Genomic DNA, 24,437 nt, shown 5'->3' on the forward strand with positions numbered 1-24,437 from the left:
AAAAAAAACTAAACTAAAATTCGAGCTGGCGTCTTTGAGTACTTGTTTCCCGTGTTGTGGTTTTATTTCTTTATTTCTTTATTTCTTTATTTCTTTCCAGGTGCAGGCTGAGCTGAAGAAGCGGTTCTGGAAGTGGCAGACTCAGAGTTACCTGAGCTACAGTAAACGACGGCGTACCTTCTTCACGGAGAGCAGCACCGTCACTCAGATATCCGTCCTGGACAAATCCAGCCCGAAGGACCGGCCGGGCTCGGAGACGCACGTCCTCACGCGCAACAACGTGTCCACGGTCTGAGACCCCGGCGGTGCCGACCCGACCCGGCGGTGCCGAGGTGCCGACCACCCGGCGGTGCCGACCACCAGGCGGCCGGACGTGGAGACCAAACCACAACAGCCTGATTGTCGAATGTTGAAGGTTCCTCTTCAGTTTTGGACCGTACGAGCTTTTTTTGTTGTTTTTTTGCAGAACGAGTGTAAATAAGTCAGTTTAACTTAATAATTCAACACATCTTACGCACATTAAACGTTGGCGACATCGATTATAAGAGTCGGCAGAAAGATTTCAGATCTTTAATCTTTGTTGTTTGAGAGCACAAAAGCTCTTTTTCTTCTAGTAGTTGTGGAGCTTTTCTTTGGTGCGTGTCGAGTTGAGTCCGAAGTTTCCCGGAGAGCTTCGTGAGCTCGGAAAACAAATACAAACACGTCGGTGTCGTTCTAACGCGGTTCCGTACGTATCTATAAAACTTCGGTAACTCTTTCTTCTAAATATGTTTTTCTTTAACGCTCCAGTTCTAATCTTTTTTAAATTCCTTTAGGTCTTTAACTTCTGTTTATTCTGCTACGTTAAAACGCCGCCCTTCGTTTCCCGGGAAATGCTGTTGTTGTTTTTTTGCCGTTGTCGCAAATGTCGGTATGGTGTCGAAGGAGGTTTTCTTCATTCTGGAGTCCTTCGGTTTCCAGTTTCCTTCAGCTCTCCGTTCAGGTTTTGCTCAAAGCTGTCCAGCCCTTCACCTTCTGGAGTTCAAACAAAGACGGCCGTCAATTCTGGAGAAATTTGAGCGAACGTGTCCGAACGTGTCCGATCGGTTCCCTCTGAAAGTGGCGTCCTTAATATGGCGCAGAAATTCAGACTGACATCAAATATCTCTTGAAACCACAGACGAAGATATTCATGTGAAACCCTTCGGTACGTCTTGGCAGAAGTTGCAAAGCATTTATTCTTCACACGCCGTCGATAGAAAGTCACTGAAGTGAGTTTACAGACACGTTTCATCCGCCAGGTTTCCAAATTTGCACTTAAAGCAGCAGCAGAATGATGTGATGTCACATGACGTGATGTCACATGACGTGATGTCACATGACGTCACAGTATTAAGAAAAAGAAAAGAAAAGAACAAACACTTCAAAAGGTCTTACTGCTCCTCAGTTTCAGATACCTATTTATTTTTTATAAACATCATGCAGTAGATCGCTGTCATCCGTTCGTGTTAATATTTCTGTGACTGACTCCAGACAGGTTTCTAAAAATAAAACGTTCTTTATTTGGAGGACCACGGCCATGTTGCCACCAACACGCATGCAACATGTTGCACATCTGGAGCACCAGACTGTAAAAGCTTATTTATTTGTTGGATTATTGTTTTTGTTTTTTTGTGTCTTTGTGTGAATGTAAATAGACCTGAACTAGAGTTTACGTGTATTTTATGACAACATTACGGTTCGTCGAGCTGATTTCGTACAAACCCGGTCTCGCGGCAAAATGTGTAAAAGGCTACGTGGGTCCGCGGAGCGAGAGGTCGTAGGTTCACCAGAACGGATCCTCAGTTTGAAGAGAAGCCAGAAAAAATGTGGACCTTTTTTTTTTTCTCATCAGCCTGCGTCCACGCTACGTGTTGACAAACATTTGCGTGGTCAACTTGATCCCTCACATACTCGGTTTGATACGGGAGGGCTCCACTAGAGGGCGCACCAGAGTAACTGTCACACCGCCGCCCGGTCATCATTCACCTCGCTTACGTTTTGCGTTAATGTCTGAGTACGTGCACAACCGGAGCTCAGAAACAGACGTAGGACATACGTGAGAAAGGCATCGTGTTAACGTCGTTTAACGCTCGTGGTCCTGCAGCCTCCAGGTTTCGGCGCCAAAAACCACGTGGTCACGTGTCGGGGACCAAATAAGTACGTCGCTTAAGTCAGGAGCGTCACGTACGGAAGCTAAGTTACGTTCGCTACGTACGTTTATTTACGTGACTTAAGATAAAAAACCACGTTGAGTCCTGCGTTTCAATCTATCCAACGTACCTTACGTCCACCTCCGGACGCTGGAACCCAGGTATTACGCAATATTAGTTAGTCCTTAAAATTATAGTGAAAACTACGACGTTTTTCTCCGCGGACCAACGTAGCTACCCGACATTTTGGCGTCCGATTGGGCTGTAAATGGCCTTGTTACTGTAAAAATACAAAGTGTAAAGATTATACGTTGTTGATAGAAAGATTTGTTTGAACATTGATTTTGTATCGTACATGTTTCACTGTTATATGCTGTAATATCGCAAAATGTGGAAGAAAACGTTCCTGTACGTGTTCCTATTCGTTAGCAACGGTTTGTAGAATGTTAGAGACCGAATGAGCTGCTTCTGGATCTCCTCTTCTGTGGATCTCCTCTTCTCTGGATCTCCTCTCCTGTGGATCTCCTCTTCTGTGGATCTCCTCTTCTGTGGATCTCCTCTCCTGTGGATCTCCTCTTCTCTGGATCTCCTCTTCTCTGGATCTCCTCTTCTGTGGATCTCCTCTTCTCTGGATCTCCTCTCCTGTGGATCTCCTCTTCTGTGGATCTCCTCTTCTCTGGATCTCCTCTTCTGTGGATCTCCTCTCCTGTGGATCTCCTCTTCTCTGGATCTCCTCTTCTCTGGATCTCCTCTCCTGTGGATCTCCTCTTCTGTGGATCTCCTCTTCTCTGGATCTCCTCTTCTCTGGATCTCCTCTTCTGTGGATCTCCTCTCCTGTGGATCTCCTCTTCTCTGGATCTCCTCTTCTGTGGATCTCCTCTTCTCTGGATCTCCTCTCCTGTGGATCTCCTCTTCTCTGGATCTCCTCTTCTCTGGATCTCCTCTCCTGTGGATCTCCTCTTCTGTGGATCTCCTCTTCTCTGGATCTCCTCTTCTCTGGATCTCCTCTTCTGTGGATCTCCTCTCCTGTGGATCTCCTCTTCTCTGGATCTCCTCTTCTGTGGATCTCCTCTTCTCTGGATCTCCTCTCCTGTGGATCTCCTCTTCTCTGGATCTCCTCTTCTCTGGATCTCCTCTCCTGTGGATCTCCTCTTCTGTGGATCTCCTCTTCTCTGGATCTCCTCTTCTCTGGATCTCCTCTTCTGTGGATCTCCTCTTCTGTGGATCTCCTCTCCTGTGGATCTCCTCTTCTGTGGATCTCCTCTTCTCTGGATCTCCTCTTCTCTGGATCTCCTCTTCTGTGGATCTCCTCTTGGAGCCGGTACTTTTCCTCTGCGCGTTGACGTGACCGGCATTTAGCAAATACGGTACTTGACATGCAGATGTATATTTGTACCGTATCGTCCGATGGAAAGGAAATCAGGATTCGTCATCTTTGGACGCCACAGTGCCTTCCTCCAGGTGGACTGAACCAACAGGAAGTTTTGCCTTCATAATCTGCTTAACTAAAGATTGTGATAGAAAAAAAACAACAACAAAAAACATGCTTTTTTGCAGAGCAGCATAACGGATGTGCTTCTGTGTTGTGTCGGATTCAAGATACAAACATTGTACTCGTATTTAAAAAATGTGCTGCGAGGAAGCGAAGGCTAACCGGGTGTTAAGGTGTAATGTTGTTGGGTTTTTTTTGTTTAAAGAAAGCTTTTCGCAAAAGATTCTTTACGAGTTTTCCAGTGTGAACAATGAAAAAGTGTTAGTTCTCTTTTTCTGAGTGTGATGTGAATGTTTTTCTTCCAGGTTTCCGGTTTACTACAAGAGCATCAGTTTCTGGTTTGGTGTTTGTTTATTTGGGAGACGGGGGATGACGGTTAAGGACGATGCTAGTGCTTTCATTTTTTATTTTTATTGTCAACAACGTTTCTCGATATTTTCTATATTCCTGTCCTGTGGCACTCGGCTTTAATCCCATCGGTTCTTGCTGAAAATGTAATTACAAAAAAACCTGTAAACATAAGCAAAAGTTTCATTTTAGATGGACTTCAGCGAACAACACCGAGATAACTTGTGAAAAAAAATTATTGACTTCGTATTTGATGAGAGAAGTTGAATGGGAGTCTATGGAGCCGGAGGCTTTTTGGAGCCGACCTCTAGTGGCACTCGCTGGTATTGCAGCTGAAGACACTTCTGGATCAGAACCATTTTACAGACCTGAAGCTACGAACTCTTTTATATCCAGTCGATGTGTTGAAGTCGAGCGTTTCTTTCTAAATGTACTCGCAGCAGTGGCGCGCACTGATTGGTTAAAGCTCGTCCAATCATTTCAAACTTAACTCGAAGTCTTTCGCCCGGTAGGATGTAAACATTTACCGTGCAACGTATCCATACTCCAAATATTCACAGTTCATTTGGTTGATATGTGAGCTATTTTTTAAAGATGTACATTTACAGAGTAACAAATGAGACCGTGTGCCACAGACGGGATTCAGAAATGGTTGATTTGGTCTTTTCATGTGACTTTGTTGACAATAAAAAAAAAAAAAAAAATGTAAAAACAGAATGACGCCAACCACATCCTTTGAGGTACAACACAGCATTTAACAAACAACATTGACCCAACAAGTTAAAAACATTTATTATCGATACTTCCATAATGTACAAAAAAAAAAACTTCTAATGTGCACACCAAAGGGAAAAAAACCCCAAAAAACAGTTAAAGAGATCAAAAAGAAGAGCTCATATAAGCAGACGAGCTCACAGCAGAGTGCTTGAAGTTACTTTTACATTCAGCCATCAGTACACAAACTGCCGAGCCCTGTTTATTTATTTTTTTTCACCTTTAACAGTTTCAAACAGGAAATCAAGCACAACGAAGCAGTTCAATAAAGACAAACCACCGTCAAGAAAGGAAATGACATTTAGGAAATAAATTATCTTGTCATGCTGTGCAGTAAAAAAAGAAAAAAGAAAAGAAAGTGCAGCAGTTGTTGTTTTTTAATTGTACTTTTCCTCATGTCTGCAGACGGTTTAACATTCAAAGGAAAAGTATTTGACGGTTTTGAGAAATCGTTCACAGTTGAAACCCCGTAATTATAATGGCCTCATCCGCCCATTACCAGTGGGTTTTAAAAACATGGACTCGGATTCCCTTTAATGGCCTGAGAGCCTCGAAACCTCAATTTCATCTGCTGGTCAAATGAGATTAAAAAAAAAAAAAAAACCGATTTAACACACATGCATCAGCCTGTTAAGAGAGTACAGAGGCATCACAGGAGGCGTTTAAACTTTTAGCAAACACGATCACCATTTAAAAAAATTATAACAATAATATAAACAAAATAGGAGAACAATCACGGCACAAAGTTTTTTTTAAATGACAGCTATTCACTTCGAACCACAGAGAACTCCATTTACAAGACGTTGGCAGCTTGTTTCTGTCTTTGCACATTTAAACTTGCAAGTTTATTTAGTCACACAAAGGGGTCGGCTACAGACCTCTGAAACACTTCCACTAACTACTTCATAGTTAAAAAAAAAAAACAAAACCAACAGGTTGAAATGAATATTTATTCTTATAATAAAGAGCAACGTCTTTTGTCTGACATCAACATAGTACTGGCAATATAAGGCTCCAGCTCCCATATCAACACCGACGCAGAATGATTCATAAATACGTGATCGGGACAAAACTAAACAAAACAAAAAGCCTCGTTGGTATTGTTTTAATGTTGTTGTTTTGATGACGTGAACTAGAGCAGCAGTAGTGATTGTCCAGCCCTTTCACCCCACCCCCACCCCCGCCTCACCGCCGATGAAACAGTGCCCCCTTATGGCTGCTGTTGGATCTGCACTGGTATTATCGCAGGTCTGACTGAATACATACACAGCACAGCAACAGTACAGTTTCTGGTCAGCCCTTCGTTCCTTTCGCTTTTGCCCTTGAGTGGTCTGGACTCCCAGGATTTAGGATGATTTGGATGTTTGCAGGATCCAAAAGACGCTTCATAACCTAACGGCTGAACATTTTTTTTTTTAGACATCAAAGTTGCACATAAACTTTTCTTCCACGCAATTTCGGTGACGATTTTACTTTAACATTAAAACATGGAGAATGATTATTTAATCTTTTGGTCACTAAAAGTTATTTAAAAAATATAGAAAAATAATTTTTCATCTTTGATGGATTTTTTTTTTCTTTTTTTAAGATAATTAATTATTTTAAACCAACTTAAAGTTCCTGTGATTCGACTGAAAAAGTAAAAACGGCCTTTGTAACGTTAATTCTAGCAAACTGTATTTTCACAACGTGACGAATAAGCCTTATATGTAACCTGGACGTCTAAAAACCTTTCAGCCATATTTATCTCAGTTTTTAACCCAAACACATGGCTGTTGTTTGATATGATGATACAATATAATAAAATAAGGACTGTAAAAGCATTTACTGTAAATCATCATCTGGAGAGATGAATTGTTCTAAAAGTAGAAAACCATTCAATTTAAATGTAAAAATGTCGACATGATTAAATGACAATATTTTGCTTTTGTTGGTTTCAGTTTGGACTCATGACCTTGTTTTTAAAATCCAGATGTGAAATATGGAGTCCTTAAACTGACAAAACTGTCACAAAAATTAAAACCTGCAACTGAAAACATGAATAAATATTTTTAAAATAGTTTTTAGTCGGTTGATAATAATTGGAAATGTCATCAATTCTTGAATAATTATCATTTGAAGAAATTCTGTCAGTTTTCGAGACGTCTTTTTTTTACCTGAAAATCACCAGAAAGAGGTTTATTGTGACTTCAAACAGCTGATATGAAGAATAACTCATCCACAGTAAAAAGCTGAACTGAGATGTGCTTTTTCTCATAAATAACATGTATTCAAGAAACAAAGCAAATATATCTCATGCTTATCAGAGAATTCACTGGTTTGGAGTTACAGCTCCAGTTTGTCTTTTAAAGACATTATTAGCAAATTGTGTCAAATTTAAATGACTTTTAGAAATTTAAAAACATCTTAAAGAAAAAAAATTCTCTTTTCCAGTCCAGTAATTTCCCTTTTTTTTTTTTTTTTTTTTTTGCTGTAGAGAAATAAACAATGCCTGTAAAACAAGGAACTAGAACATATGTATTACTGTGTACATGTGACGTAGTGTAGCGTACATTGACTTCCTGTATGTATGAAGTCAATATATATCGTAGCGCTGCTTTATTCGGTCGTATGTTCTGCTCATCGTTAAAAGATTCATTAAAGTACTTCGAAGGCCTCCAGGTTTAAAACACTGATTTTGTCTTAAGCATCTTAAAAGCACTTTGTTAGACCCTTTGTTTTCTTTACTTTGCAGTTTCATTTTTCATCAACAGAAGTCAAACTACTTGTTTTGTGCTTTAAAGGCACTTTTGGAGACACAAAGTCGAGTCGGACGTTCGGAGGACAGTTGAGTTTGGACCAAAAGGAAAAATCTGCAGCGACATCAGTTGCAAAGCTGAGTCAGCCTTCAAATACTCAGCGAGGAGTCGAATCATTCGTCTTTGGAAAGAGAGAAATTAACCCGCCGAGTTTTAAAAAAATGTAATTAAATAAAAACCCTCTCTGGAAGAAGCGTCCGTCTCAAGTGTGTTTAAACAAACCGAGATTATTAACAGATTTTTCAGAAACAAATCGTAAAATGTGATCTTCCAAAACGCCGGCGTGCAGCTTCACGTCGACCGGCACGGCGTTGTGAAACGTTCCTGCAGGAGGTCGTTGAAGAGAAAATTCATCCACGTCCGATTAAAAACAGACTTCTGACCAAAGAATTCAAAAGAAAAAGTCCAATAAAAAGAGAAATTATACGGATAAGAAATGCAAATTTCATGCAAAGCGAGTTGAACTCGCGGCGCTCCGGTCGTAAGTTCGTTGACATTTTCTGTACGAACGGCTGTTTAAAAAACAACAACAACAACAACAACAACAACAACACGTCTCCGGTGAGATTCTTAAAAGGAGATTCGTGTCTGTGGTCGTATTCGGGTGGAAAAACCTCCGAGTCAAACGTTGTCGTGTGTTTTTGTTTTCTAACATCATTTCATCACAACTGTAGAAAATAAATCCCTCTAATTAAAATTCTGCTTTTCCACGTTTTTCCCAGCTGTCGCGACATTTCCCGTCCTTCGTCCCGGCCGTCTTCAACATCCGTCGCCTTGTTTAAAAATCCATCGGTTTGCACAGGAAGCAGAAAACGAAGATTCCTGGATAGAAAACAGAAAGCGAGTCGCTGTTGGGACGTGGAGCGCCGCGGGATGATGCTACTGAAATGAGCCGCTCCGGGGGTTCCTACCTCCATTAATAACACCGATACAAGACAGAAAAACATCCATCTTCTTTCAAATTTGATGTGATGGCGGAAGTCGCCCGTAACCGACTCAGTTAAGGTATTTTGTCCAGTTGGTCTTCAAGAGTTCCTCCGGCTGTGTGATGTTTGACGGGACCCACGTGAGACAGATCCTTTTTATTTTAAATGGTCAAAATTGAAGCAGCAGAGGCAGAAATATCCTCAATCCCCCAAAAACCGATCGACACGACGCGTCCCATAATGCAACACGACGCGTCCCATAATGCAACACGACACGTCCCATAATGCAACACAACCGTGTCTCCGTTCGAGTCTCCGTGGAAACCTGCAACAAGTCTTCAAAATATAACAAGTCCCGAGTTTCTCCGAAACCTACAGAAGACGTTTCACGTGGGGTTTTTTTGTTTTGTTTTTTACGACAATTCGGAGAAAACAAATCTTCTTGTTTAAAATGTTTTTAAAAGTATTTACATCGGCCCCGTGTTTTCTGTCGAACCTCTTTCGAGCAGCTCAGATGTTTTAAAGAGAGTCCGACTGGAACGACCCGGACACGGAGAGCCGGTCCCGACTTGGAGCACGAACACGACATATATACAGACAGAAATATTCATCCACGTCGGCATGACGACGTCTCGGGGGAAGTTTCCAGCTGCACCTCGGGGAGGGGGGGGGGGGGGACGAAGGGGGTTCAGACGAGAGGCTGTTTGGGGTCGCTGGAGTTCAGCTGGGTTTCCATGACGATGTCGTCGGGGTACGGGTTGAGGAACGGGTCGGTGAGGCTGGTCATCGGGAGGAGGGCGGGCGCGGCAGCGTCCCCGGCGGCGGCGTCCCCGTCGTCCCCGTCCCCGGCGCTCAGGTGGCCGGCGTCTCCGCCTGCAGGCTGGACATGCGGATCTGCGAGCTGCTCTTGCTGAGGATGGACAGCTGCGTGCCGCCGTTCACCCCGCTGCTCGCCAGCGAAGGATGCCGGTGCTTCAGGTCCACAGCAAAGTACCGGTTCACCGTCCAGCTGCGCCATTTCCTCTTGATCTCCGATTGCACCTTGAGGGACATACTTCACACGGTCATTATTAATGGACCTCGCTGGAAAGACACCAGCTCACTGTTTCTGGGTTCACAACTGGAAAATATCATTTCACGGGATTTTGTGTCGACAGAAAAAAAAAAAAAAAAGTGTCACGTTTCCTGCCGTAAGAAAAACATGAAGAAAACTTGCAGCATTATGAAGTGAAAAAGGGAGAAATGTTAATGAGATACTTAAAGTGTGCTTTTAATCTTTTCTACAGCCGCCGAACCTTTTAAACTGAAGACGACACTCAATGAATGTATCAGCAGAAATTTTGTTTGTAAAAATATACGAAGTGAGAATTATTTTCGATTGTCTCACAGTTTTCTTGTTTTTTTTTTTACTAACCAGCCTTTTTATTGTGTTACGAAAAAGGTTTTTATTATAAATTAGGCCTCACCGACTGCCAGGCGTAACATCCACGCAGCAGGGGGCGCTGCAGACGAGGGTTAAAGCAGCAAAATAAATCATTCTTTATTTTAAAACCAAAAATAATGAGCGTTATTTACAATCTCATCTCTCGTGTGTAACTGTTGTGTTTCGGTGACGCTTTTCTGTCCTGTTTTTTTCTACGTCGCGCTTCGGGGAGGAAATAAGAAGATATGTGTGAAAGTGTGAATATTTGTTTTTTAAAGGAGATTTACCTCTCCGTTCAGGAAGCAGTAGAGGACGGCCACCACGAAGCCCTGAGGAGACACAGAGGGTTTTAATGAAGGGTCGTTATGACCTCTAAATGTCGGCTGCGCGGAGGTGGTTTCTGTTTCCTGTCGGTCACCTGGAAGGACCCGAGGCCGAGCTCGAACACCAGACGCTCCCTCTTGCTGACGTTCTCGGGGGAGAAGGCGAACACGGTGTAGTGGATCCCGAACAGAGGAATCAGCAGCAGGGTGGAGCGGGCCAGCCTCCTGCAAAAAAAACACCACCACGTATACACACCATTAATCACCATTAATCACCATTAATCACCATTAATCGTGAGGTTTGTGTGCACATTTGTAGTCATTTTCATCGCAAGAAAAGTGCTTCTGAACTGTAAAATCAGTCAATAAAAAAGCAACAACAACCTTGAAACAACACATGATCTGATGCTGCGTCCGTTTCAGCCACAGCAGCACCAGGCAGCCTTTCAGAGACGATAATGATCAGAGTTTATGAGAGATTTTGAATAATGGGGTCGGATTTTAATCTGTAGTTCACACTCCGGAGATGAAGGGGGCGCTGTGTGGCTCCGGGTTCACAGTCTGTCCACCGCTGGTAAAAACTCAGCAGAAGAAGAAAGTCAAAAGGAAAGGTTAAAAAACCTCTTTGAATGACATTGTGGACAGGGTGCTTCAGACTGTATGGTTGGCCAGCTTTGCGGCTGCACACGTTCAGAGCGCCACCACGGGCTTCTCCACCGCAGCCTCCACCCACGGACGGAGGAGTTGTAAGAAAAACAAAAACATGGCTGCCAGCAAGATGTCGGAGTCTCCAAAGAAAACTGTGAGTACAAACTGTTTGTTTTCCTCCAGCTTGTCAGGTACGTTTCCAACAAGACCAACGAGAGCACCAACGACACAGTCACGGACATTCGGACACAAAACCTCCTGAAGAAGAGCCGTTTATCAGCTCTGCAACCAAATCCAAGATTTTATATTTTATATTTTACAAGATGAGGAAAATTATTTTGCGCACAACAAAGACGGGTGCACATCAAATAGTCTTCATTAAATTTATTGTGTGCCAAAACAACAACAACAACAACAGCCTCTCCTCTGCGTGGTTATAAAACATCTGGAAATGTTGTTTTTTTTACCCACAATAAAAAATAATATTTATCTGTGCGGAGCATAAAATAGAAATACTCAACTAAAATACTTTAAATTCATACTCAACCAGTAGGAGTCCTTGAATAAATCGAATTAGTTATTTTTTTAACTGTTATATGACATTCAAGGACTCTAATTATATTAAATTCTAAAGTAGTAAGTATATATTTATTGAGTAATGTGTAACCACATAAATTAGTTGAGCATTAATCAGAAAAAACATACAAGGAATTTAAAGTTGTTTTTAAAGTTCATACAAGCAGCAGAAAACTAAGAAGTCGGACTTACAGGTAAATACTGGACTCATTTCCACCGATATCTGGGGACTGTAACTTCTGGACGAGGATGATGATGATGCCGATGAAGAGCACGAAGTTGATCTGAAAGGAGAGAAGGAAAAAAAAAGTAAATTAAAAGAAAAATATCTTCGATGAAAGAATTTTTTTTTTTTTTATGACCCAGGTTGTTGTTGTTTGTTTTACCATGATGGAAGCCAGGACCGGTCCCTTTATCACCCACCAGATGGCAGCGTTGTCATTAATGTCCCAGCACCTGAGAGAAAGACAGCAAGAGGGTTCAGCAGGAAGACGTCAACATCTGCTCATTAACCTCGTTTCTTTATTAAATATATAACCGACCCTTTATCGTCGAAGTGCAGCCTCAGCACCGCCCAGATGGTCACGCACACCGTCGGCGTTCCTGTCGGAGACAGAAGGACCAGGATGGAAAACAACGGCGCGTTTCAAACCTGTGTGTGTGTGTGTGTGTGTGTGTGTGTGTGTGTGTGTGTGTGTGTGTGTGTGTGTGTGTGTGTGTGTGTGTGTGTGAGACGTCTCACCCCAGCCGATGATGATGTACCAGTAGAAGTACCTCCTCTCGGGGAAGAAGGTCTCCACCAGCAGCGTGAACAGGTACAAGCCCTCGATGAAGAGCCAGAAGTAGTTGGAGAGGACGCAGTAGTGGAAGAAGATCATCACCGCTCGACACTCCAGCTTTCAGGACGACACGGAGGAAAACAGTTAGGGGTCGTGTTTATAAAAACATCTCCAAGGAAACCAGAGTTTATATATATATATATATATATATACTCACGGTGTGTATGAAGCAGTGCTCGCTGTCCTCTTTGGCGTACAGCACGCCGTCTTTGATGAAGACAGAAATGGCTCTCAGCATGAAGGACACGAACAGGTTCATGTGGATGAAGTTCCTCGTGCAGTGCAGCTTCCTGCGGCGGAAAACCAGAAGATGACGGACGAACTTTTTTATTTCCGATCAAACGTTTGTCCCTCCTCGAGGACGGGACTAACTTTAGTCACGTCGAGGTTTTTTTCTTCGTAACTTAGAAAACAGCGTAACGTCTTCCCGCCGGCCTCATCTCTTCCCCTCTGTGACTTTCGCGTTTCCTGGATTACATTCTCTGCGCGCCTCTGGACGCCGTCCACGGTGCCGTTGCCTAGCAACGGTGTTTTTGTTTGTTTGTTTTTTTTTCCCGATTTTGAAAAGTCAAGTGTACGTTGAACACGACTTCTCGTGTCGCAAACACAAGCTCACGACTTCCATTTTGCAAGCAGCGACAGTTTTAAAGTAGGTAATCTAACGTAAGTAACATGGAGATAAATCGGCGCGTACGTTACTTATGTTCGTTTAGAAAAAAATAATTTGCTGACTTTTGTTTTCCATCCGTCCTACGTGGAATTTATCATATTTTGTCACGTGACCTTTGACCCCGGTCATACGTGTTACCGTAAATGAGATTTAAAAAGTGCGACACGAGTCCATAAAATTAATTTATGAATGGACAAAGCGTCGATTTAAAAATTTTGAAAATGGAAAAAAAAAAAGTAGTTGAATCTGACAAGAGTGGGGAAGGAAGTAAACTTGTTGTTGCAGCCGTTATAAACTTTATATCACTTTTAAATATTTTATTGACGTGTGTGTGTGTGTGTGTGTGTGTGTGTGTGTGTGTGTGTGTGTGTGTGTGTGTGTGTGTGTGTGTGTTGCTGTTTTATAAAATGGTTCAACACTTCAGAAAGTGGATATCCGTCCTTGGCAACCTCACGTTCGTTTTTTTCAGATATCCAAATTTTTTATTGAAGATTCAGTTTCTCTCCGTTCAAATCTCAGATTTTCAGTCGCAATAATAAAAAGAATAAACCATCAAACTGTGATACTGACGTTACCATAGCAACCCTGGCTTCTCTAAAACGTGGCAGGGTCACCTTAAACTATTTGATTGAATATCAATTGATCCTTTTCAATGCTCCATTTTGTTAATTTATTTGTTTTGCCTTTTTTTTTTTTTTTTTTTTTTTTTTTTTCAGCAGTGTTTTGTTTTTGTTAAATTTTGAATTTTTAAAACTCATGAAATGAAAGTTGGCCCCCGATTTGATCTGGTCTCACCTGAACCTGCACAGGATGACCATGGCGGTGGTGAGGGACACCAGAGAGGTGCTGTAGCCCACCGTGTACAGAGCCTTCACCGACACGTAATACAGGTCCTGAAACGGGAAAACACCGGCACAATAAAAAATTTAAAAAAACAAACAGCAACTGATGTAGAAAAACATCCAATTTAAAAAATTTTTAAAAAAAAAGTCTTAAATCCGTGAGACTCACCAGGTTGGTGTTGTTTCCCTCCTCGTACAGGCAGGCGTCGATGTAGTGGGGGAACGTCTCCGACCAGCCGTACTCGGTGCAGTTACGACTCACCTTCCCCAACTCTGAGGACACACGACACTTTATTATTTGATTATTTGATTTCTGACTTATTATTAAAATCAGGAAGAGAGGCCGACCTTTCTGATGGTGATTATTATTACCAAAGACGTGTTAAAAGAAACCTTGTGTTTGCTGTATATTTACGTTATAATCAATCGTCGGGGTGGTGGCGACTTTTTATTTTCCTTCTGAACTACAGTTTAAGATACGAGCAGGTAAACGCTGACTCGGCTCCTGCTCGGCTACCTTAAGATGTAATGCCGTATAATATTGTAAAATAGTGCTCCTTAACGTACATATTTCACCTCCAGTGGCTTTAATATCGTTAAAATCCTCTCCCTCACCGTCCGACAGCATCAGCTCCTTCTAACTCATCAGTATTTCCATACGATGATTACATAGGAGTGTTTTTTGATGACTAGTATATATTTCTCTTTTTAGAATTAAACTTTGGTCTCTGCATTCAAATGTAAAACTTTATGTTTTATATTTTTGTTTCCAAAGACCCACAGTAACTTTAAAATGTAATTTATGTGTAATTTGGTTTTTAAAACCTTGAAGCTTCTGGAAACAAATAAAAGCATGTATTTTTCCACTCCTTCATAACTGGAAATCCCCTTCGAGGATCCATTAATGAGTCCGGTGAAAGGAAATGATCGTGATGCATCGTTGTGAATTGTTTCCGCTCTGAAGAAAAATAAACACCCACACAGGCATATTTCCTGTAAACTGTGTTATTGTAGGTGTTGTTTAAGCAGGTGGATAGATGTCCTTCCTTGGACATATTTGTGAGGACGAAAACTGTCCCTCGAGTTTCAACTGAACTCCATCCCCCCAAAAAGTACCAAAACTTGACCCTGAAAACGTCCTGTGAAGTCAGGACGGTCCAAAAACAAATAGGGAGCCTTCAAACATCCAATAATATGACGAGGATTCAGAGTTAATGAGGAATGTGTCACTGCAAACTGACCGAAGTCTTCCTCACTCAAGAACTGAGAGAAGAGTTCGGGACAGTTGACCTCGACCACCTCGCCGATCCTGGCCGGCTGCCAACACGTCAGATTGTCCCAAAACCACGGGCAGTCTGAGGACACAACAACAATAACAACAACAACAATAAACAATGGAAAGACAAACAGAGTTTCAGTCTAAAAACAATCACAAATTGTGTTTATCGCCAATAATAAAACAGATCAATAAAATATACTGATGTGCTCTCATTGACACGTATTAGGGACGTTGCAGTTTCCGAGTTTGTCCAGCAGGGGGCCACAGAAATTCACCATTACAGCTCCCGCTTGGTTTTTTTTAGTGTATCTAGTTTAGATTAAACTCTTTTCTTTAATGACAGAATATTGAAGGTCAGTTTAACGCTCCTCCCTTAAACTTAAAACTATAGTCAGTACATTCACCACTGTTTCTCACACCTGAGTAGTAACCATGACGATGCTGGGAGGGATCAGAGGTGACCTAAACCTTTGAACTAGTACTAGATGTTGATATAAAGTCCAGTTGTTCTCCCTTTTCTTGTTTGTTTTTGTCTCAGTGAATAATTCAGGTGTTGAATTTTGAGTTTCTACAGTTTATTTACGTTGTCATCGGGTGTAGTTGAGTTTTTGTTGCTACGTCAAATACGTTGCTGACGTGAGCTTGCTCTGGGCCTCCCGGTTTTGCCGAGCTGGTTGAGGAGTCTACGTGTCACTTTTCAGGTTTCTTGTCTCATAAATAAAAAAATAATAATAATACAAGCTGTTCTTAAAAACCAGGACCTTTGTTAACCGTAACGGCTCAGTTTAGTGTCATTTAGACGCCATTGAATGTTTTAGTTTTTTCAAAATAAAAGCTATAAATAGTTTGCCGCAATGCTTTTCTTCCATTTGAATTTTAACATTCAAATGGCCTCTGTTTCCTTTAACTTTCTGTTTTATTATTATTTTCTGATGTGCGTTAGCAGCTGTTTCACCTCCCGCAGCTCCGTTTTAGTCTTTATAACGAGGTCGAGAGGGAGGACTGGCACAAAGCGTCTCTCGGTCTGATCTTCCCTTCATCCGTCATCTAATCAGCCAGAGAGACGCCTGTCACTCACTCATCAACCACTGACAACCGTAGCCTTCTCGCCCATCGCTTCCAGACACGGAGGCGCAGAGAGAAACATCAGCAGTAATTTCTTCTGCTCAGTTTTATTTATTTATTTTTTTTGTTCTTTTATGCTGCAAAACGAGCACAGAGGCAAACTGTTTAGTCTTTCTAATTATCTCTCGGTGCAGAAAAACAGGTCAGCGTCGACCGCAGTTTGTAGAATTATCTCCAGTTTATTAGTGTGAGAGACTCTGAAGATTGTTGATCATTAGCTCTCGTTTAAAGCTGTTACAAAAACATTGGTTAGCATGAAGGGGAGGGGGGTGGACGTTCAAGATGGGTTTAATATCTGATCGTCTGAGTAGGGAGGCCCTGTTTGGATGACCACAAACATCCAACATGGGTTCACCACATAGTCTATATATAAAAGAGTTCGTAGCTTCAGGTCTGAAAAATAGTTCCGATCCAGAAGTGTCTTCAGCTGCAATACCAGCGAGTGCCACTAGAGGTCGGCTCCAAAAAGCCTCCGGCTCCATAGACTCCCATTCAACTTCTCTCATCAAATCCAAAGTGAATAAAATGTGTCCATCAGTTCTCTCGGTGTTGTTAGCTAAAGTCACTCCTTCTTATTAGTTTTCTGGAGGTCCATCTGAAAATAATCCCTCATTCATTAGAAAAGAAGATTCAAGAAGACCTGGTTTTGGGGCCGTGTCTGTTTGATTGACAGGCCTGTGGTGCAGTCAGGTTACAGCTATCGGTGGGCGGGACGTAGTATCGTCAGGTTTCCAATCAGATCAGTCAGATCCAACACTGGCTCCTCCCCCCCAGCTCATCCAAATATGGTCACTTCCTGCTTTCAAACCGCTCTGAACTAGCAAAGACTGTGATGGCACACGCTCACAAAAACCTACCAAATTCTGGACTGAAATATTCGAAGGCCATCATTTCCAGGCATTTCTCCTGCTCCCGCTTGATCACACAGTTCGTGGGCACCTGTTGGCTCAAAACCTGGAAGAAAAAACCCGACAAAGCACAGATTAGAAAGAAAGACTCGGGCAGATGAAGAGAGGAAGTTGGAATAGAAACAGGCTGCTTCATTAGCCGCTGCATGCGGTTCACGCCACAGTGTGGGAGAGCTCTCCACTCTGGGATCCATTTAAACACTCAACCAATTAAACAAATCATTTCAGGGCTGCTGGCACTCTCCCCCCCGAGCTAACTGACCGGGTGGAGGGGGCCATTATTCTCTGGGAAACGAGGCAGGGGAAAGCTTTCAGACGCGCACTTCTCACACCGGACCGTGCCAGGCGTCGCTCCCATCTGTTAGGAAACGCACAACTAGTTTGCACTTGTGCTCTCCGGTGGCTTCGAGAGATTCGGGACGACCGCCAAAGATCCCGGATCTACGACTTCCAGACGTTCAGGTCGAGTCCAGAGACGCCTTTCGATTACAGCCCCCCCGCTGAGAGCTGCTCTAAGCCGGGCTGGTGCACGGCCCCCCGGGGACGGGGCGACGGAGGTCTGGGAGACGCCACGTCGCAGCTTTATGAGTTACATCGTAGACACCAGTTTGTCCTGTTGTTGTTGTTGTTGTTGTTGTTGTTTTTACCTCCGTGATGAAAATGACAAACATCAGTCTTCAGAGCGCTTTAGCTCCTTTCGGCTCTGTTTTGGTTTTTGAACCAACGACTTCGCGGTTTTGCTTCAATAAAAGCCGCAGACTGTAAATACAGTCGTGAGATTGGCATCTCTATTAGCGACGTGTTCTTCTCCTGATGTTTATTGGCGGTTAGCAGACAGATCATTATGACGTTACCTGATTTCCTTTATAAGCTAGCTGTAAGATGGAAATTTGTATCATAGCGGGGTTTTTGTTGTTGTTTTAACAAAAGATTTTGAAAAATGTTGCGTAAAAAGTTTTTGCTCATGTTTACGGATGTACACTTTTACAAGAAAACAGGAAGTGTACCATTGGCATGGAAACAGTCAGTCACACTGTGGGCTGCAACTTCAGCCTCAGTATTATTATAAGATGTGGATCTCAGAAAATCGTAATTATGTTGTTTTTTCCGTTTGTTAAAGCAGTACGTGTTTTTTTATCTGCTCGCTTCATATACAGTTTGAACTGGTTAAAATCACACAACTTTTTAAGTTTCTTTCTGGTTGAATCAGTTTGTCTCAGAATATAAAAAGAAAACTGGTTCTTTTTTTCTGTTTTCATAAAGTAAAAGCACTTTATTAAAAACTTGTTGCACATCTATTCAGATGTTTTCAGTTCATGTGCCTGATCAAACCTCAAGTCGCTGAAATTAACATCAGGTCATGAAAAGATGAGGTATAATCTGTGGAGGTGTTAAAGAAACATTAAGGGTGGTGGATAAATGTTAATAAAACCTACGTGCGTTGATAAATCATATAATTTTAGTCTTTCTTATTATTATTTCGGTTGGGTATACTATTGAATTTGAGATGAGATTCAGTCTCCAGAGTTAAAATGATGAATATTTTAGACCGTTGCACCCGTCTGACCTCTGAGTTCTCACTTGGCACTAATAACGACGTCTCTCCGTGGCGTTGAACTCCGCCGGCGAACATCATTCTGATTCAGACGAGGTGCATCTGGCCTGAACTCGGCGGCGGCGCGGTCGTTAAAATGATGAGGTGTCCGGAAAAAGCCAAACACACCGCGCGAGTCTCCGAAAGTCTTAATTTACTTTTTGTATTTTTTTTCTCGGCCGTGTAACATCCTGTGACTAATTATATCATACTTGTCGGCCCCGAATCACTGTCGCTATATCTAATTAGGGCAAACGGTGTACGCCCAGCACGACCGGCTTCACGCTACACGGCTGTGTGTAGGAGTGTGTGCAGCTGTGTAATGACTGCTAAACGATCACATGGCTGGTGGTGGGGGGGGGCGTTCAAAAACGGGAGCGCAGCTGCTCAACTGCACTTGATCGTGCTTCGTTTCCATACGTCGATATACCGAGACTTAAGTTTCACGCGCAAATGCGAGTCTTAATTAACTGGTTTTAGAGTCGAGTAGAAATCAAATGAACTGCAGTATACAAATAAAATATAATGAACTACAATCACCACCTCTGAGAGTCTTGAAGGCAGGTTTGTAATTAATCATTTATTTTGTAGATATCCTGACTGAGAAATTTATGTTTAAAAAGATATGAAACAAAAGCACTTTCTACAAATTGTTTTGTCTGTAAAACCAGGAGCTGGTTTTCAATAAATTCAAACATAATTCTATTATTACGTAAGTGACCTTAACCTGCAATACCAGCGAGTGCCACTAGAGGTCGGCTCCAAAAAGCCTCCGGCTCCATAGACTCCCATTCAACTTCTCTCATCAAATCCAAAGTGAATAAAATGTGTCCATCAGTTATCTCGGTGTTGTTAGCTAAAGTCACTCCTTCTTATTAGTTTTCTGGAGGTCCATCTGAAAATAATCCCTCATTCATTAGAAAAGAAGATTCAAGAAGACCTGTTTTTGGGGGCGTGTCAGTTTGATTGACAGGTCTGTGGTGCAGTCAGGTTACAGCTATTGGTGGGCGGGACGTAGTATCGTCAGGTTTCCAATCAGATCGGTCAGATCCACCGCTGAAATATCCAAATATGGTCACTTCCTATGGCCACTATGGAGGCTTCATAGATCTCACTCCAGACAGATGAACCTGAAAGTTCCCTCACTGAGACGCCACGCTGCATCGCACATCCCAGTTCTCCCAGGCAACACTTGATGACTCACATTCAACTGCAGTAATAAAAAAAACTTTTCAATGAGGAGAGGACGAAGACCTCGTTTCTCCCCACAGACTGGAGTAACGCTGAACAAACCAATGAATAAATGATGCGGATGCTTGCTTATCCATTGTTCCTGCCTCACGTCGATCAATGAATTATTGATGCGGACGCTCCGTACGGTTTCTACGAAGTCAACGACCATACGAGTGAATGAAAATCCAGCCCGGCTTGACGAATTCATGCAGGTGAAGCTCCACGTGTTGCTGAGTCGGTTTTGCATGTTGATGTTGATGAATGATGATTCAAAAACACCCGTTTTTGGGGGCGTGTCTTGTTTGATTGACAGGCCTGCGGTGCAGTCAAGGTTTTTCGGTGTAGGTGGGCGGGGCATAGTGCCTTCGGATCCACCGCTCGTTCGTCCAAATATGGTCGCTTCTGGTTTCCAACATCAGCAAAATACCGAACTCGAGGCTTGACTTTTGTAACAGTGAAGAAGAAGTAAAAAAAAAAAAAAAGAGTAAAGAAACTTACCGAGGGCAAGAGGAAGAGGAGGGTGAGGGTCAGCAGGCTCATGTTGGCAGCAGACATTTTGTATTCTTCAGTCGGGAGTTTCCGACAGCAGCAGAGACGAACACAGCCGGCCATCAGCTCACCTCAGGATCTGAGAAACACCGGAGACAGTAAGAGGGAGGACGTCGTCCTCACTGCATCAGCTGTCTTCACGTGTCTGGACACGTCTCTGTGGACCAAATCCAAAACTGAGAAGCACTCGGGGAACTTTTAACAATCAAAATGTTTAGAAAGTCTGAAATAAACTTAAAGCTGAGTTCTGGATCCACAACCCCTTTATGTTATGTTCCATCCATCCATCCATCCATCCATCCAACTATCCATCCATCCATCCATCCATCCATCCATCCAACTATCCATCCATCCATCCAACTATCCATCCATCCATCCATCCATCTATCCATCCATTCATCCAACTATCCATCCATCCAACTATCCATCCATCCATCCATCCATCCATTCATCCAACTATCCATCCATCCAACTATCCATCCATTTATCAAAGCTTGTGTGGATGTCGTTGCTCAGCTCTTTGATGAGACAACATTACTGCCAATTGTCATAAAAAGTAAACAAAGTGATGAACAATCACGAAACAAGTTCATGAGAAACAGTCAAAATGTTAACTCAACATGACCCGTCTCAACCTCTACAAATTTATATTTAACAAAAAGTACTCTTAGTAGCTTTTTGTCTGCATCATAACTAATAAGGAGGACGGGTTGTAACTAAACACGTCACTCACCGAGCAGAGAAAATAAACTGCTGAGCTGGCGGTTCACCGGCGGTAACGCCAAGTTAAGTGGACGTTAGCGAGAGATTTAGCAGCACAGCTACTCAAACAGAGCTTTTAATTTGAAGGTGGACGAAGTGCAGAGAGATTACGTGAAGTTAAATTAGGAGATAAAAGCTGAAATAGCGAGGTTTGTAACGGGAAGCGACGGCGAGCGTGTCGGTGGAGTGTTTTCTGTGTTTTGACACAGCAAACACTCGGCTGGAGTAGGACATCATTACGAAAGATCCTGTCCTCCGATCAAATGATTTGAGTTTATATATGTTTTTAAATTCATATCAACAAAGCTGATTCTGAGTCCGAGTCCGTGCGGGTGCTGCAGGCTTGGAGGGTTTTTTTATTTTATTTTTTTTGCGCGAACGGAGCCAAGTGGCAGGACAGAGCGCTCGGGCCTCGTCCCACGGGGGGAGAGCTTGGCACCTCGGCGTTCCTACTCCACCACAACCCTGCCAGCAGCGAGCCGCCTCCCCCCGCCGTTGTCAAGAGCAACAGCTGAGAGAGCTGCTGAGTTTGGATCTGAAGTGGACCACGTGGACCTGGAACCTCCTTCTGCTCCTTCGTCTGCTCTACTGTAAATAGACTCCCTTAAGATTAGATATTCTTTATTGTATGAGGACAAACGTTTAACCTTCACTTAACGCTGACATTTCACTTGAAATTATGTCTCCGTACAAGTCGTTTTTTGAGTCCTTTCACTGTGAATATTAATGCATTACAGCCACACACAAACAGTACCTTCATTCATATTATTCTTGTGTAAAAGAAGGACGCACACACACCGAAAACACAACCAGAAAACGTAACAAAACAAGACACAACATGAATGGGAGTCTGCAGCACTGCCAAGGCCACCATAATGGCTGCTGATGATCCTCTATAGAAACGCTTTCACTGTGAGCGCTCGGGCACAAAACTACCATCAATTCAATTCTGGATTTCCAAAACACTGATGGTACGATGTCACAGAGGAGCGAGGAGGAGGAACACCGAGAACTACTCGTGAAAGTTGGATGTTGAAATTCTCAGGACATCCACTATGTTTATGATTGATCTCTAAATGTAACTGAACATCACTCAACGTTAAATTGAAACTTTATATAAAAGGGCTCGTAGCTTCTGCCAAAATATGGCCGATCCAGAAGTGCTTTAAGCTGCAATACCAGCGAGTGCCACTAGAGGTCGGCTCCAAAAAGCCTCCGGCTCCATAGACTCCCATTCAACTTCTCTCATCAAATCCAAAGTGAATAAAATGTGTCCATCAGTTATCTCGGTGTTGTTAGCTAAAGTCACTCCTTCTTATTAGTTTTCTGGAGGTCCATCTGAAAATAATCCCTCATTCATTAGAAAAGAAGATTCAAGAACACCTGTTTTTGGGGACGTGTCTGTTTGATTGACAGGCCTGTGGTGCAGTCAGGTTACAGCTATCGGTGGGCGGGACGTAGTATCGTCAGGTTTCCAATCAGATCAGTCAGATCCACCGCTGGCTCCTCCCCCAGCAAAGATGGTGACGGACAGAATCTGGACTGGAGGCTTCATAACGTTCACAAACCGACGGGTGACGTCACTGTTGATTTGACACTTGGTTTAGCCATATTTCCACTGATGGTGATACTCTACTCGATTTTACTCGCTTTTGGCATCGAGTACCTTTCTGGATTTGATGTGGCATGGATGATGATGTAATGCAAACAGTGGCCAGCAGGGGGAGTCGCGGATGAATCGTATCTAATGTTTTTAGTACCTTCGGTCACACCCAGAAGTGTCGATTGCACAGTGAAAACAATCGAATCTGACTCGAGATGACATCAACAATACGTCGCCAAGCGTTTGTTTAAATAAGAATTACTCCGAGCTAAAAACACACACATGGTTGAACATGGATGCACCTAGGTTTGCAGTGTGTGTGTGTGTGTGTGTGTGTGTGTGTGTGTGTGTGTGTGTGTGTTAGCTCAGCAGCTGCTTGGTACCCTCCTCCCCGAGCTGTAATCAGTGGCTTAATGAGTCTCAGCGGCTTTCATGTTCAACACTGTCAGCCTGAGTGTGTGTAATGTTTGATGCTCTGTCTAAAGAGCACACACTTAATTAAGGAAACACACAAACACACACAGGCATGTTACTCCAAACTAAACATGCACACATCACGGACACCCGTCTGCACTTTTAGGTTTGTAAATAAACACGAGGAGGAAGAGGAGGAGGTGGAGGAGGATGAAAATGAAGGAGTTAAAAAGTAGAAAAGAGGAGCGAGCTTCGTCGCGAGTGGGCGTTTTGTGTTAAAAAGAAACTGATTCCTCTCGAGAGGAATAAGAAAGGAATAAAAAAAGAGAGGAATCAGTTTCTCTCAGGAATAAAAAAGGAGATAGCGAGAGGGTTTTCCTAATGATCGCTCACCTGCCGCACTGCCGAGAGAAACGCTTTGAAAACTGCGATGAGTCGCATCGTTCGACGGGAAGCAGGAAAGAAAGCCCCCCACCCCGAACCCCGCCTCCCTTCCTCCCCAAAAGTCGACCCTTAACCCCTAAACTCTTGCCTCTCGTCTCGTGAGCACTCGTCGCTTTTCCTTCAGGAAAAAAAAATTCCCGTCTCCTCCGCTGTTCGGAAATTCATCATCTGAATGTGTTAATCCAGCTCCGGACCGTCTAATTCCCACCGAATATCACAGTGAGTCACTCAAGTCTGCGGCTCTATATTTAGCCCCAAGGAATTATGGGAGGAATTAATATACACAGACACGACTTAGTCTTCATTATTTTTTGTGTCTGTCTGTCTGTGTGGGTGGGGGGGGGGGGGGGGGTCACATTTTACCGTGGCAGAGAAAGGAGGGAAGAGAGTATATAAAAATTGCCCCGGTTTTTTTCTCGCTCCCCATTATGTCCCGTTTTCTTTCCCCCACAATTCATTTGGGGCGCCGCGCAGTCACGGGACTGAAACTAAAGATGCTTTTAAGTAAAACAAATAAATAAATAAAAGAGACGGTTAAAAGAACGTCCTCAAGAGACAGAAAAACCAAGAGCCGTAAAACATCCCGATCCTCCGTGAATCCCTTCGCAACTTGACGAGGACGGAAAGATTTGAAGCACCAAGGAGCGGCTCGATGATTTTGTATTCGACAGAAGTGGAAGATATTAATTTCTCCAG

At 42.9% G+C, this 24,437-nt stretch overlaps 2 protein-coding genes across 3 annotated transcripts in view; one reads left to right on the top strand and one right to left on the bottom strand.

The window, feature by feature from the left end:
- The window catches only part of ghrhrb (growth hormone releasing hormone receptor b), a 26,571-nt gene extending 21,119 nt beyond the window's left edge, over positions 1-5,452 (top strand). The window contains exon 13 of the mRNA XM_069152927.1: positions 101-5,452. Within this exon, the coding sequence (XP_069009028.1) occupies positions 101-295 (195 nt within the window). The 3' untranslated portion in view covers positions 296-5,452. The remainder of the gene's footprint in view (positions 1-100) is intronic.
- Positions 4,787-24,437, bottom strand: part of adcyap1r1b (adenylate cyclase activating polypeptide 1b (pituitary) receptor type I) — a 23,922-nt gene continuing 4,271 nt past the window's right edge. Inside the window, exons 2-14 of one of the 2 annotated variants that reach the window (XM_069152925.1) lie at positions 20,468-20,597; positions 17,092-17,188; positions 15,072-15,185; positions 14,000-14,103; positions 13,784-13,881; positions 12,476-12,608; positions 12,222-12,375; positions 12,022-12,082; positions 11,866-11,935; positions 11,672-11,763; positions 10,351-10,480; positions 10,220-10,261; positions 4,787-9,563 (exon numbers count right to left, since the gene is read on the bottom strand). In XM_069152925.1, coding sequence (XP_069009026.1) covers positions 9,198-9,563; positions 10,220-10,261; positions 10,351-10,480; positions 11,672-11,763; positions 11,866-11,935; positions 12,022-12,082; positions 12,222-12,375; positions 12,476-12,608; positions 13,784-13,881; positions 14,000-14,103; positions 15,072-15,185; positions 17,092-17,188; positions 20,468-20,581 — 1,575 coding nt within the window. In that variant the 5' untranslated portion in view covers positions 20,582-20,597 and the 3' untranslated portion in view covers positions 4,787-9,197. The remainder of the gene's footprint in view (positions 9,564-10,219; positions 10,262-10,350; positions 10,481-11,671; positions 11,764-11,865; positions 11,936-12,021; positions 12,083-12,221; positions 12,376-12,475; positions 12,609-13,783; positions 13,882-13,999; positions 14,104-15,071; positions 15,186-17,091; positions 17,189-20,467; positions 20,598-24,437) is intronic. The other variant, XM_069152926.1, reaches the window with a different exon arrangement.

Source organism: Embiotoca jacksoni, unplaced genomic scaffold (genome assembly GCF_022577435.1).
Source record: "Embiotoca jacksoni isolate LCO1_2020_lvr unplaced genomic scaffold, fEmbJac1.0.p SCAF_19, whole genome shotgun sequence".
NCBI lineage: Eukaryota > Metazoa > Chordata > Actinopteri > Embiotocidae > Embiotoca > Embiotoca jacksoni.